Raw genomic sequence first — 14,178 nt, forward strand, 5'->3', positions numbered from 1 at the left:
AGTCTAGGCCACGCCCCCTAGCCGCCTCCCAGCCTCCGAGTGGTCCCTTCGCCTCAGCTCGGATGAGGCCACGCCCCGCGAGCTCCGGCCGCCCCCATTTCCCTCGGAGAGTCCCGCGGCGCCGGGCCTTGGCCCCGCCCCCGACCTAGGCCCCGCCCCCGGAGCCCCGCCCCGTGGTTTGAAGCTGCCGGGGCAGCCGCCGCCTCCGAGTCGCGCGCGGGGCGTGGGGCGGTGCTGAGGAGCTGAGGCCGCGGCCAGCTCGACGCCGGGACTGTCCAGCGAGTGCAGCGCGGCGGGAGCCGGCAGTCAGAGTAGCCTCGGAGCAGGACCGCAGCCGCGCCGCCGTTCGCGGAGCCCAGCCGAGCCGGCCATGGCGTTGTCGATGCCGCTGAATGGGCTGAAGGAGGAGGACAAAGAGCCCCTCATCGAGCTCTTCGTTAAGGTGAGCGCTCGCCCGCCGTCCCGCCCCGCAGCAGCGGCGCCCGAGGCCCCCGAGGCCCCCGCCCCCGGCCGAGGCAGCTCTGCGGGTCCCGCGCCCTCGCCCATTGTCTCGGCACCGAGCCTTCCCGCCTCCGGGGGCCGTCGAGGGGGCCGGGCCCGGGGCGCGCGCGGGGCCGCGCGGGGCGAGCGGGCGCAGCCAGCGCCCAGCATCCCGGCGGTGGAGGACCCGCGGTGGTCCCGGCCTCCCGGGCGGGCGAGCGACCTGTCACCCGCCCCGCCCCGCCCCGCCCGGAGCCCCCGCTCCAGCCCCCGTCGGGTGGTAAACTTCCCTGGGCGCGTTTGCAAGGAACCTTTGCGCGCAGCTGGTGGGAAACTGAAACTTCCCAGTGTTCGGTGCAGTCTTTAAAAAAACAAAAATGATAAAGGGGACAGACGCTCCAGGGCCTCGGGAAGAGACCAAGATTCCCAACTTTGTTTTCCTGCCGTAGGTATTTTACCACCATCTGCTTTTCTTGTTTCTTAAGCGTAGAGTGTTCCGAATGATGCAACATTTTGGCTGCTCCCCTTGGTGTTGCTGCCTTGGGAAAGAGTGTGTGTGCCCTTTTGTCTTGAAAGAAAAATTGAGTCCATAACTTCTTTGGGGGCTTCAAAGGCTCGATTCCCCTCCCTCCCGGCTTGTCTCTTCCGCTTGTGTATCCTGGAACTACCATTTTTTGCTTATGAATAATATCCGTGCCCTTTCTTCCTTTGTTGTGTTTTTCAGTTTAGCCAAGGGGTATCCAGCTGCTTTTCCTAACAGTCCTTTAAAATCTTTTGAGATTCTCTCAATCACTTTAGAAGCCGGTGTCATTTGGAGCTAGGCAACATGCTGGAAAGTTAGCAGGAATCTAGAACTATTCTGTCCCTTTTTTCTTCATATTTTTTAAAGAAAAGACAATGAAGGGTGTGTTTAAGAGATGGGGAGAATACATGATCTGTTAGTGAGCAGAAGCAATGTTTGTTTTAGGATTTTCTTTCAATTATCGGCTTTAGGAATGTTTTGGGCCAGAGAACTGAAAGAACATCTGGGCATAGAACTCCCAGAATATCACAGTCTCAGTTACTTTGAGTGGCAGACAGTACTTTGAGGTGCAGACAATGTAGGAAGAAGCCTGGAGCAAGGGAAGAGAAGAGAGGGGTGTGGAAAGCAGCCCAGAGAAGGGAAGGTCAGATTAGTAATTTTTTTTTTTTAACTGAGCTAGGAATAGAAAGGAATTTCTATAAACTCAAAAAAAGTGTATCTACTTATAATGGTGAAAAACATAATACTTAATGGTGAAGCTTTAGAAGCATTATTAAATTTAGAATTGTATAAGGATAATATCAGTTGTGGCTTGTATTCAGTATTGTACTAGAGATCCTAGCCAATAAAATAAGCCAGGAAAGTATAGGAATTAGAAAGGGGTTGGAGGTGTAACTCAGTGGTAGAGCACTTGCCCAGCATTCTAGAGTACTAGGGAAAACAAAACAAACAAAAAATTGGGAAGAGACCAGTGCTTAATACTCTGCTCACTGCTGATTTAATCCTTCAGTCAGAAGGAGATGGGTGTGGCAAACTGTTTCCCAAACTTTGGTCACTTGCCTACCCATTCCCAGTTTTCCATATGTATGCTGTGAGCCACCTGCTTATTTATCTTAAGTCTTTCTCACTGGGTTTGCAGGTAGAGAAACAGGATTCAAGGCATAGTTGAGTGCTTATTGGCTGGATTACGCTGGGCAATTTGTTTTCCCTCATCAAACTTATTTTATTTTTGGTACTGGGGATTGAACTCAGAGGCACTCAACCACTGAGCCACAACCCCAGCCCTATTTTGTATTTTATTTAGAGACAGGGTCTCACTGGGTTGCTTAGCACCTACTTGTTGCTGAGGCTGGCTTTGAACTCCAGATGGTCTTGTCTCAGCCCCCCTAGCCAGTGGGATTACAGGTATGAGCCACTGTACAAGGCACCAAACTTTTATTAATGTGAAATGAGAAGTGAAATGCTTTTTGCTGGCCTGTGATTCACCATAGGCCAACTTTGCACTGATACAGACCTGGTTTGTTGTTTGAAAGGAAGGAGAACAACAAAAAAAGACAAGTAATGTGGTAAAGTTATTCTCAATTTCTTAAGAACTATGTGTGGGAAATGCAAATGAGGGAAAATACCCTAATAAATATAGTTGTTTTTCAAAGCAACAAGGCAGTCAGAGGCTGTGATTGTCCAGAGTAGTGTGTTAAACAGTGTTGATTATTCTGCCAAGAGGTATCCAGTTAGTAACAGAAAACTATCATTTTTTTAAACAGGAAAAACACACAAAATTTGTTCACATGTCTAAGGCATGAGACTATGGATTCTGTATTTGTATCTGAAGCATATAGTATGTGAAATAATGAGAAATCTGATGGTGAGTGGTATTAATGGAGAATTGACTCTACCTGTCTAGGACTCAGCTTGTGTAAGAGGAATGGCCTAGGTCCTTAAAGGGTATGAGTGGACTCGTCTACCTTTTCTTCATGAATATTATTTTTGGAGTTGTCTGCCTGTGAGCCCAGTAATTCTCCATCACCTATATAACAACATTCCTTTTTTTTTTTTTTTTTAAGAGAGAGAGAGAGAGAGAATTTTTTTTTAATATTTATTTTTTAGTTTTCGGCAGACACAACATCTTTGTTTGTATGTGGTGCTGAGGATTGAACCCGGGCCCCATGCATTCCAGGTGAGCGCGCTACCGCTTGAGCCACATCCCCAGCCCACCTTTTTTTTTTTAACCCTAACACCTAAAGGGTAGGAACCCTCCTAATAGTTTACCTTAATTTTTTTTTTTTTTTACCTGTTTATTTTTGAAGCGGGGTATCTCTTTATTGCCCAGGCTGACCTGAAACTGTGGGATTTAGGGCTTACATGATTCTTAGCCTTCTGAGTATCTGGGACTACAGGCATGCAGCTCAGCCCTCCCAGCAGTAAAAGGGGCTTATAGTGGCAGTCATCCTCAACAGTGGAGATGTACTCTCTGCCATTTTAGTTGGGAACTACTGTCCAGTAAGGTAAAAAGCAGACCCTTTAGCAAGGGCATAAAGCCCTTTATAATCTGACTACTCCGGGTTTCTAATCCAGTTTGTCCACTTAACTAATCTTGTGTCCCAAGATACATTACTTCAACCTCTCTGTGCCCTATCCCCGAGAGTTGGCCTATTAATAGACCAACCTCAGGGGAACAAATTAATACATGTAGATTGTAGTGATCTTAGAACAGTGTCTGGTACACAGTAAGCAGAGGCTAGCTGTGTCATTTTGGTATATTGCAGCAGATCTTTCCTACATGAATGCGCCTAGAGCGTAGGGTCTGTGTATTGTTGAGAGTGGCTGGAACTGAAGAGGGTACCAAATGTGTGAAAGGAGATTGCTTCCTCCTTTTAGAGTATTTTATGTCAATGTGTGTGTTTATCAGTCCTTGGAATTGGAAACCATTACTTAGATCCTGATGTTCTGAGTCACAAACCATAGTCCTTTGTCCTGATTTCTCTAGTCTCTGGTCTGCCACACCTCGTGTGACTTTTATCTCTTCACCTCTTCTGTTCTTTTTATTTAGTACTTTTAGTGTTTTCTACCATATTTTCCACCAATATTTCTTCTTGGTTATATCCAGAATTTGGGATTTTTTTTTTTTTTTTTTTTTTTTTTTTGATGGGGAGGTACCAGGGATTTAACTCGGGAGCACTCAACCACTGGAGCCACATCCCCAGCCCTATTTTTTATATTTTATTTAGAGACAGGGTCTCAGTAAGTTTCTTAACATCTCGCTTTTTACTGAGTCTGGCTTTGAACTTGTGATCCTCCTGTCTCGGCCTCCCCAGTCACTGGATTTACAGGGGTATGCCATGCTGCCCGGCTGTATCCAGAATTTGAGAATCGAATTTCTGTTTGGGTAAAGATACATATTAACTATTAAATCACAAAAATGAGAGAAGTTGAGGAGACTGGCTTTTTAAATTTTTCTTTTGCTTGTATAAGCCCAGCTCCTGTTGACATTGCTACCCCTTCTACCCTTACTGGTAGCTTTGGTATGATGTGATCTCCAGTCTTTGACTAGTTTAGTTTTAAGGACTGGAATTTACACTTCATGTACTTTTATGAATTTGGACAGTCACTGTCTACAGCATTCAGTAAGCTGCTGGGTTTTGGGGGTTGGTTGTAAGAAATTAATCTGGTTTTAGGGTGGCATAACATGTGAGAATAACTTCCTTTTGATACATTTGGAAGGGATTTCTAATATGCAGGGACCCAGGAGCCAAGACTGCTTTGCTTGTATCTGGCTTTTTATAATATGTCTGACAAGTTTCTTAACCTCTCAATGCTTAAGTTTCGTTACTGTCCCCCGCCCCTCCCCGCCCCCGCCTGGGGTGGTGGTGGTGGTGGTGGTGGTAATGGCACAAGGGAGTACTGGAGATTGAAGTCTGGGGAACTTAACCTCTGAGCCACATCCCCAGCTGTTTTTAAAAATTTTAAATTTTGAAACAGGGTCTTGCTAAGTTGCTGAGGCTGGCCTTGGATTTGCAATCCTCTTGCCTCAGCCTCCTGAATCTCTGGGATTACAGAATGCACCATCATGCCACCTACCTTACTTTTAATATTAGGATAATAGTAATTATAATATCAATTTTATCGGGTTGCTGAAGGATTAAATGGTAGTTTGTGTGGATTAATTAAGGTATTCTAAACTGCTGTAATAAGTAATACTCCTTCCTGTCCCCAAACAATGGTTCAAACCAGATGGAAGTTTCTTTTTTACTCAAGTAGCAGTCTGGGAGGGTATTGTAGATGTTGGAGTGGCTTTACTCCTCTGAGTCATTTAGGGACCAAGCCCCTGCTCTCCCAGCACCATCCTCTTCTGACTTGACAAAGCTGGTGACCAAAGTTCTGGTTACCATCAGTGAGAGATGGAGAATATGGAGGAAGCACATCTTAAGTGCCCCAGCCAGAAGTCTTTATTTGTAATTTCCTGTCATACGCTGGAGGAAACTTAAATCACATGGCTTTATCTAATTGCAAAGGAGGCTGGGAAGTGTGGTGGCCATGTACCTACCACACACTAGGGAAAGAATTAAGAAGAGTGCTCCGCACATAGTAAAGTTTTTGTCACTGATTATACTATATTGTTATTTTGGGCACTGGGGATTGAACTCAGGGGGCACTTGACCCCTGAGCCACATCCTCAGCCCTATTTTGTATTTTATTTAGAGACAGGGTCTTGCTGAGTTGCTTAGCACCTTGCTTTTGCTGAGGCTGGCTTTGAACAAATGATCTTCCTGCCTCAGCCTCCTGAGCTGCTGGGATTACAGGCATGCGCCACTGTGCCCGGCTACAATAATAGTTTACTCTTATTAAATGTAGATCTCATTAATAGGATTCAGGGGATGCTATGCTTGAAATTACATAAAAAAATTTGATGTGATTCCTAACCCAAGGGTACAGTTATTGAGTATTAAAAACAATTCACATAAACAAGGTATGAAAAGAGGGGATGGGCTAGATTCTGTTAGTTCTGATTAGCTGTGACTTCACAAATCAACTGGTATGAACCAAGTGCATATACTTTGGGAGATTTAAGAAATTATATTTAGGTTTATAAATTTTTTTGGCAGGAAAATTATACAAGAGGTTACATACTTAAAGAGTCAAGTGTGATTCACATTAAGTTGGGCTAAGAGAAATGAGGAAATATGAAAGTAGACTTGAACTTGGCCTTGAAAAAATAGGTGAATAGGCGGATTGGGAATAATCAAGAATGAAAATGTTAGTTTTGACATCATTTGTAAACTCCTTATACAGGAAACAGTTGACAGGTTGATATTTTTGAAAGAAGGAACCAGGAATGATTCAAATCTATAGTGCCAATTAGATCAGTTTTTAAAAAGTTGGATGAGATCATTAAAATGAACCTAGGTTTTTGTAAAGACATACGTTTTTCCAGCCTTGTTTGTTCTCCTTGTATTTCCTCATTTCCTGGATTGCTGTCTATTCAACTTCCCATTGGCATTTGGGAAGGTGTAAATGGATCCTGCAGATGGCAAACTCTCAGCTGTATGCTAGTGTGAACTGGGAGCTCTTTGTGTTTTCCTTCAGGGCCAACTTCATTCAGCCCCACTCCTGTGGCCCCCCCCCCCCTTTTTCTCTCAAACAGAACAAAAGAAATTTTCTATAGGAAGTGATGCCGAGAACTTTGTTCTAATAATTGAACAAAAACTAACTCAACATCTAGAGAATGTTACCTTGTATCTCGTGGGTTTGCCTTCTTTTGTGGACTCTAGAGGGGGAAATTCAGGAAATAGAAATGAGCGTAAAATGTGAAGTTAATAGAAACTGTTCTTGTTACTTTTTGCTGCAGCTGTTCCTGAAGAACTAATAATGCTATTTTGGCAAAGACCAAGGCAATGGTTTTGTTTCAGTATAAAATTCTGAGAGAAAGTGGTCCAGAGTGGGGAAGAGAGAGGCAGCTGTTGAGCCAGCAGGACTGAGGAACGCAGGGGAGACCCTCGGCCACGTGAATAGCGATAGGAAAGAGGCCCGTGGAAGACCTGCCGCCACTAAAAGTCAAGTTGGTTTGGAAAGGTGCTTACAGAGGTGCCTTGAAACAATCAGTTAAAGGATGGTGAGCAAGACTTTCCCACTTCCTGTTTCACTAGAACAGTGGAGCCTCAGTTTTCCGATATCTCCTGAATAGGGAATTTAGTCTATAAGAAGGAAACATGTTAGGCAGATGAGAAATGTGATTAAACTTTTAGTTAAGTTTTGATCAGGTAGGAGCTTAATTGAGGATGGATTTGCTCATTTTAGAGGGTGATATAGGGAATGGAAAGGGAGTTTCTGAAGGAAAAATAACATTTTGGTCATGATTACAAACCATCCAAGTATTTGGTTGTTTATAGTTTAACAGATATCTAATTTTAATTCATATAGTTTAACAGATATCTAATTTTAATTCAGGGCATTAGTTTGTGAATTTTCTTGGAACTTTTAATCCTGTTATCTTTTTTTGAGACTTGGTTTCTCTTCCTCAGTTGTCAAGTATTGGAAGCCAGGCAATGTTTGGCATGCCTGTAGTCCCAGCAACTATGGAGGCTGAGGCAGGAGGATTACAAGTTGAGGCCAGCCTCAGCAATTTAGCAAGGCCCTAAGCAACTTAGTGAGACCCTGTCTCAAAGAATAAAAAGGGATGGGGATGGGGATGTGGCTCAGTGGTTAAGCACCTCTGAATTTAATCCACAGTACCCACTGCCCCCTCCCTAAGAAATAAGGAATATCAATTAGTCTTAATTTGGTTTCTGTTTTTTCCTTATTTAAAACATAAAACTAGGAGACTCTATTAATCTAATTATAAGTTTGCAAAAGTGACAATGTGGATAAATAAGATCGTATTTGAGAATGGTGTTAAAAGATAGACTAGGAGTATCTTAAATTTGACCATTGTTTTAGATAAGTAGCAATAATAGAACTAGGGCTAGGTATTGACCTTAGAGTTCATTATGCTTACAGTTTGTACTTCTAAGCTTCCTTTCATAGGATTTTTTTTATCTTTCTTTTCTTAAAGCTGAAATATGGTGTCTAACTGTAAGCTGGTAATAGGTTTTCTTCTTGTTTTTGGCAATAAAATTATTACTTCCACTTCATATGTGAAGTAATTCATTCTTATGAAAAGGATTTCATTATAATAGAGTTGTAAAAATGTCAGTTACCTTTTATAATGCAAGTATTGACTCTTACCACTGTGCAAGCAGCATAGCTGTTTACTTGTATGTGTGGGAGAAGAATAAAAGAAAATTTGAACAAACTTTGAGTACAAAGCCAAATAATTAGAAGAAAGTTGTAGTAATTAAGAAGTTCTAAGCATTTGTGAATTCTCTGAATGTCTTTTTTCCCTCTGCTGACTACTGGTTACTTGACTTTGGAGATGGAGACCAGGTGGTAGATTACTAGAGTGAACATTCATTAAAAACTAAAGAGGAATCAAATTAGGTTATTGTGTCACTTAGGAAAGCTGGCTGAGTGGTGGCTGTGAGACCAGACGATACAGACTCACTGGGGAAAACAAAGGTGATTCAACTTAAGAAACTAAGCTTTGGCCTTGAATACAACACATATCCAAGACTGAGTTGACATTTTTGTAAAGATGAGGAGTGTATAGTTTCATATTTCTTGATGGTCTAGGTTACAGCATGTTTTAGTTAACACAGGAATCCAAAATTCTAGGTTGAAAGTTTAAGACTTGTTGATTCTTCATTAAGTTGTGTAAAAACTGTTGGTAGCCATCAGTAGCACAGATGTTATTTATACTTTGTAATTGTCAATAAGGCCCTTCTTTGCAAATATATCTTAGTCTTTTTCCTAAATTTGCATGAATCATTGATGAAAATTTATGTGTGGTATTTTTGTGTTCTTTTATGAGATCCGTGAATAACGAGGTTCATTTAAATGTAACATGTATTGAGTTGACTAAGTTGACTTAAAGACAATTTATTTATGCTTTGTAAAAGAAACTTAGACTGTGCCAGTATGTATCTTCCTAACAGCACTAAAAGAACATTTGTCCTGTTTGCTCTTTGCTGGAGGAAAGTAAGGTTTGATGTTGTAAAATTTGCCAACACCTAGAATTGCTCAAAGAGTAGATATTGATTAAATGGTTTGAAGGTAGGCTCTTCTGTGCGCTCTTTAATCTTTTCTAAGAATCCAAGTTATTTTTCAGAATTAATTTCTCCCTTCCATATCTGCATAAGTAAGATATGACTATTTTATAGTTGGAGGATATAAGATACAAGAAATTCTTGCCTAGGAATAATTGAGCACAGTATAGGGATCATAATAGTAGCAAATATAAATCGAATAATTTCCATGCAATTACTGCTGAAGAGATAAAGAAATAAGAACAGGCCCCTTGTCTGCAAGGAGCTCACAGTGGAGCTGAAGGGGACAGTCAGATGAGGAGTGAGTCCCCCAAGGTTGATGATAGTAGTCAGGCACTTAGCACCACCTTTTTCCTATGTAATACAGTGACTTTTTGTTTCATTCACTTATTAAAAATCCAGTTTTTAATAAGTTTAATAAGTTTTAGAGTTTAAGGGATTATTTATATGTGGGTTGAGAAATTGACTTAGAAATGAGTAAAATATTTATGTTGTATTCTGACAGTTGGAAGGTAGTTAGTATTAGTCAATTAAGTGGTTTAAAGAAGCTTTTATCTTTTCCCTCAATAATTGTGTTATGCTTTGTAATTTTTTGATTTATTTAAAATAAAACTGATAACTTCTTGCCTTAAATCTTTTTTTCCTTTTCTAATTCAGGTATTGTAATTATATACAGTACAGGAATTCGTTATGCTGTATTCACACAAGCACATAACACAGTTTGATCAGTCTCATTCCAAAGTACCTTCCCTTTTACTTCTCTCCTTCCTCCCTCTTCCCTCTCAAATCTTGAATAAATCTTACTTTTGCTATTTGTTTATCAGATATAAATTACTTGATCAGGCATTTATGATCCAACTTGTATTTCCGCTCTTAGCTCCCACTCTGGCTGCATGTATATTTTATATCCTAATTATATTGGTCTTGAATATGTCTTGTATTTCTTTGCCTTCCGGGGGAAAAAAAATAATTTTTTTTCTCCAGTACTCGGGATTAAACCCAGAAGCACTGTATCATTGAGTTACATCCCCAGCCCTTTTACAAGAAATATTTTAAATTTTTTAAAAAAAATATTTTTAGTTGTAGATGGACACACAATACCTTTATTTTGTTTACTTATATGTGGTGCTAGAATTAGACCCAGTGCCTCACACGTGCTAGGTGAGCACTCTACCACTGAGCCACAACCCCAGCCCAATATTTTTTTTAAACATTTATTTTTTAGTTGTAATTGGACACAATACCTTTATTCTGTTCATTTATTTTTATGTGGTGTTGAGGATCAAACCCAGGGCCTTGCACATGCTAAGCTAGTGCTTTACCGCTGAACCACAACCCCAGCCCCCACCCAATATTTAAAAAAAAATTTTTTTTTAAAAAGAGAGAGAGAGAGAGAATGAATCTTTTTTGTAGATGGACACAACATAATGCCTTTATTTTTATGTGGTGCTGAGAATTGAACCCGGTCCCACCCGTGCTAAGTGAGCTCTCTACCGCTGAGCTACAATCCCAGCCCATTTTTAAAAAAATTTTGAGACCGATCTCATCAAGTTGCCAAGGCTGGCCTCAAACTTGTGATCCTTCTGCCTCAACCTCCAGATTACTATAGATATGTGATTACTATAGGTGTGTGCCACTGTGCCCAGCACCTTGGAACATTTTTGTTGATATTCAAATCTCTTGAGATAGGTTTGGCTTCTGCAACCTTTCCCCTATCCCAAATTTCTGCCTGCCCAAATGATATCTTCTCTCTTTATTTTTTTAATAGATATCAAGGCAGTGCTGGGGTTGTGGCTCAGTGGTAGACACTTGCCTAGCATGGGTGAGACACTGGGTTCAATCCCAGTGAGCACTCTACCACTGAGCCACAACCCCAGCCCAATATTTTATAAATAAAAATAAACAAATAAAATAAAGGTATAAAAAATTAAAAAAATAAAAATAAATATCAAGGCACATTCCAGGTGCTTGGATATACACCAATGGATACATCATTTCAGTTGGGGGAGGAAATTAAACACAAATCTACTAATGATTTAGTGCTATGAAGAAAAGTAAAGTAGGGTAGAAAGTAGAGTGAACGATGGGGGGTTACTGCTTTCTGACTTGAGGGGACATTGGGCAACACTGTGGAGGACAGCAAATAGGGCGGCAAAGGCAGAGACTACCTAGAGGAGCCTTTTTCAGTAATTTGGGCATGAGATGTAATGGTTGGACAATGGTGGGAAGTAACCTAATTCTAGATATAGTTCCAACATGGAGATAGCAGGAGTTTGGATGGATTGGATGTGGGATATGAGAGAAAGAGGGTCAAAGATGATTTTGAGGATTTTGTTCTGAACAACTAAGTGATGGGATTGCCATTATTTGGTGTGAGGGGGGCGGGGAAGGTCTAGGTCTGATGAGGAGATTATCGAGATTTTTTTGAACTGGTGATTGAACTCAGGGATGCTTTACCATTGAGCTACATTCCCAGCTCTTTTTTATTTTTGACTGTGAGACAGGGTATTGCTAAGTTGCTTAGGGTCTCATGAAGTTGCTGAACTTGGCCTTGAACTTGCTATTTCTCTGCCTCAGTCTCCCAAGTGACTGGGATTACAGGTTTGTGCCACCACATCTGGCTGGGGTTTGTTTAAGATGGGAGGATCTTACTACAGTTTCCAGGCTGGCCTTGAATTCATGATCCCCCTGCCTCAGCCTCCTGAATAGCTGGAATTACAGGCGTGTGCCACAGTGCCGGGTAGGAGTTTAATTTTTGACATGTTGAATTCGAATATGTCAACACCTTATAGGATCTATTGTCTAGTGGAGAGGCTTATATTAAAGAAATACATAAATAGATAACTATGTAATTGAGGAAGAGAACAGAGCATCTTAAGAAAAGATGACAGGAAGCTCATTGTAGGTGGAGGTTCAATGAAAATTTATTTGAGAACCTGATTTATAGGATGAGTAGTAATTAGAGGAATAAGGGGGAGAGAGCCTTCCAGGCTGGAGGAATCAGCATATGTCAAGCCTGGAAATAGTCGAGAAATTGAGAACGTGATTAGAACACGGAGGGTATAACTGAGGAGTGGAGGGAGGAATAGGATGGGGTCAGGTCGTTGAGGTCCTCGTAACAGTGACAGTTCCCAGAAGGGTTCAGGTGAGGGGGCGTCAGGGTTGGGGTTGCAGTTCAAGTTGAGAATCCTGGCTGTCTGTGGGAAATGCACTGAGTGGAGGCAAGAGCGGAACAGAGGGAGACTCTTGGGGGGTCACTGCAGTCAGTGATCAGGGTGCCTGGGTTAGGCAGGAGGTGGCAGAAGAGAAGAGAATGGGTTTGGCGTATCTTTTAGTCAGCTTTCTTGCTGCTGTGATTAAAGGATCTGAACAGAACAATTATTTAAAAATATTTTTTAGTTCTACATGGACTCAACATCTTTATTTTGTTTATTTATTTTTATGTGGTGCTGAGGCTCGAACCCAGCACCTCACATATCGAGGCAAGTGCTCTGCCACTGAGCCGTAACCCTAGCTCTGACCAGAACAATTTTAAAGAAGGAAAGGTTTATTTGAGGGCTCTCAATCCACCAGAGGCAGGCATGCCTCAGGGCTCGAGGTGAGGCAGGATGTTATGGAGGAAGAGTGTGCTGAGGGAAATAGCTCACATATTGATCAGGAAGCAGAGAGAGATCCACTCTCCAGACACAGGTAGGCACCCCAAAGCCACGGCCCAACTCCCACCTCTAGCCATACGCCATCACTTCAGTTACCACTCCATTAATCCCTATCAGGGGATTAAATCACTGGTTGGGTCAAGACTTTCACAACCCAATCATTTCTCCTTTGAACCTTCTTGCATTGTCTCATATGTGAGTTTTTGGGGGACACCTGACATCCAAACCTTACCAGTGTAGATTTTGGAAGTGGAGTAAATAGGAAGACATTGAAGAAGGAGGTGTGTGTGAGAAACTGTGAGAAATGATGGGTCTCTGGTTGGACTCACTGGCCCAGAGGTGCCTTTTATGGAGACGGAAGAGGAGCAGACAGTTGAATTTTTGATTTGTTGAATTTGAGGTGGCTGAAATGTCAACTTGAGATGTCTACAGATATACAGATTTGTTCAGAAAGAAGTCTGGGAAGGGTGGAGAAATCTGGGTCTTGGGGACACATATGCATATATGCTATTTATGTGGTATTTAAAATGGATCTGTTCATTCTGTGGATGAGGGAAGAGTTGGGAAATGCCAAGTTCTTAGGAACTCTCAACACTGAGGCCTGGGTTATGGAGAAGCTAGAAAAGGAGAACAAAGAGGAGTTGTGAAACTGCCAAGTGAGGGGAATTAGAAGAGGTTTTTAAGAAGGAAGGAGTGACCACTTGTATCAAGTGGAATGTCTTTTGGATTCGTCAGCGTGGAAGTCGTGGATAACCTTAGCATTGTCAGCCTGGGAGGGGGAGGAGTGGTGAGGGGCTGAGATGATGGTGGAAGAGTGCGCAGGAAAGGCGGTAAGGGAGGGGGTCCTGGACAGTCAACTCTGTCAGTAAACTTGGTACAGGAGAGACAGGTTGATAGCTGGAAGGGGACAGACGGGTAGATGTCAAAGGAAAGCTTTTAAAATGTGTGAGCCTAAAGAGTTGGATTGAATGCTGATCTATTAGAGGAAGAGATGAAAGATTAAATGGAGACATGGTTTAATAGATACTATCAAGGAACCTCTCAAGTGCCATCTATTCCATGAAGTCCCTCACATGAACCTTCCTTTTTCGTGAACCTCCGTGCAATCCCTTTCCCCCTTTTTTCTTTGACCTCAAAGAAGGAGAGATTTTGTTGAGATTTGATGAGGGAGAGATTTTGTTCCTCATCTTTGTATACTCCAGAGGATCCAACACCGTATTTTCTTGAAGGACCAACCTAAGGTGGGTTCCTCTACTTCTTACCTCTAAATGCAAAAATTATTTTGTTGCTCTCAACTAAATAATCAAGTTCAAATCCTTACTCTGGCACTCAAGTCTCTGGCCTTCATAGTCTAGCTCCAGTTAATTGAACAAATCTATCT

The 14,178-nt window shown here is 42.0% G+C and overlaps 1 protein-coding gene across 1 annotated transcript in view; it reads left to right on the forward strand.

Moving 5' to 3' along the window:
• The first annotated feature begins 203 nt into the window (after positions 1-203).
• Clic4 (chloride intracellular channel 4) overlaps positions 204-14,178 on the forward strand; it is a 65,865-nt gene continuing 51,890 nt past the window's right edge. Inside the window, exon 1 of the mRNA XM_027937485.2 lies at positions 204-442. Coding sequence (XP_027793286.1) covers positions 371-442 — 72 coding nt within the window. The 5' untranslated portion in view covers positions 204-370. The remainder of the gene's footprint in view (positions 443-14,178) is intronic.

This window comes from Marmota flaviventris, chromosome 10, assembly GCF_047511675.1.
Source record: "Marmota flaviventris isolate mMarFla1 chromosome 10, mMarFla1.hap1, whole genome shotgun sequence".
NCBI classification, from domain to species: Eukaryota; Metazoa; Chordata; class Mammalia; order Rodentia; family Sciuridae; genus Marmota; species Marmota flaviventris.